The sequence below is a fragment of the Myotis davidii genome, unplaced genomic scaffold (assembly GCF_000327345.1).
Source record: "Myotis davidii unplaced genomic scaffold, ASM32734v1 scaffold13638, whole genome shotgun sequence".
In the NCBI taxonomy this organism is placed as follows: domain Eukaryota; kingdom Metazoa; phylum Chordata; class Mammalia; order Chiroptera; family Vespertilionidae; genus Myotis; species Myotis davidii.
The window spans coordinates 1-988 of NW_006289442.1; the positions used below are offsets into that span (position 1 = coordinate 1).

General features: G+C 58.7%; 1 protein-coding gene across 1 annotated transcript; it reads right to left on the reverse strand.

Annotated features, from left to right (window-relative positions):
• Window positions 1-16: 16 nt before the first annotated feature.
• On the reverse strand, window positions 17-496 carry LOC102761022 (DLA class II histocompatibility antigen, DR-1 beta chain-like). The gene has a single exon (XM_006761957.1). It carries the CDS (start codon window positions 494-496, stop codon window positions 17-19), a length of 480 nt encoding a protein of 159 aa, XP_006762020.1.
• Between the last annotated feature and the right edge of the window lie 492 nt (window positions 497-988).

A 988-nucleotide genomic window follows, 5' to 3' on the forward strand; every position in this document is an offset into this window, starting at 1 on the left:
GAGGGGTCCCTGACCCTCAGGGACAAGCAAAGGGCGTCTCACTCCATTCCACGGTGACAAGGCTGGTCCTGCTGGGGTGCCGCACTTGACAGGTGTAGACCTCCCCGCTCCGGGGAACTGTCTCCAGCATCACCAGGGTCTGGAAGGTCCAGTCCCCGTTCCGGATCAGGCCCGTGGACACCACCCCGGCCTCCTCTTCCTGGCCGTTGCGCAGCCAGCGGACCTCAATGTGGCCCGGATAGAAGCCGCTCACGGAGCAGACCAGGAGGTTGTGGTGCTGCAGGCGCTGGGTCTTTGCAGGATACATGGTCACTGTGGGCTCAGCTGGGACAGAGAAGGCGGAGGGAGACGTGAGCAAGACAGGCCGGCCCTGGGGGGGCGAGCAAGACAGGCAGGCCCTTGGAGGCTCCCTTTTGACCTCGTCTCCAGTCCCAGGCTCCAGGCCCTGGAGGGTCCCCTCAAACCCGCCCTGTGGCCCCACAGGAGGTAGTGCCATGGGCCTTGAATCTCTGCCTACAGCCCAGGCCACTGGATTTGAGAGACATTGAGGAAATTTGGGGGATTTTTCGTATCTGGAAACAGTTCCTCATTGTTGAATGAAGTGTTTACAAATCTTTGCAAGGCATAGAGTGTGTGAGTTCCAGTGTGATTTCTGGGGCAGGGCTGCCTGGTCACATCCAGGCTGTGCCTCTTACTGGGTGATCCTGGGAGAGCCTCTCTGCTCAGCTCCTCACCTGCAAAGGGGGTGATAATGCTAACTCACCGCTTAAGGACATATGAGGACCAATGGGCCTGAAACATGTACAACAGCAGCTGGAACATTGCTGTCACTCTATGTCAGCTGTTTATTATATAGTAGAGGCCCGGTGCACAAATTCGTGCATGGGTGGGGTCTCTTGGCCTGCCAAAAATCGAGGCCTATTGGGGGCCAGCCAGCTGAAGGGAGGGACCCCAGGAGGTTGCCCAGCAAGTGAGGGAGGAAGAGGCC

Coding starts and splice junctions, on each gene's coding strand:
- LOC102761022 (XM_006761957.1), bottom strand. CDS start 496: ATGGCACTACCTCCTGTGGGGCCACAGGGCGGGTTTGAGGGGACCCTC.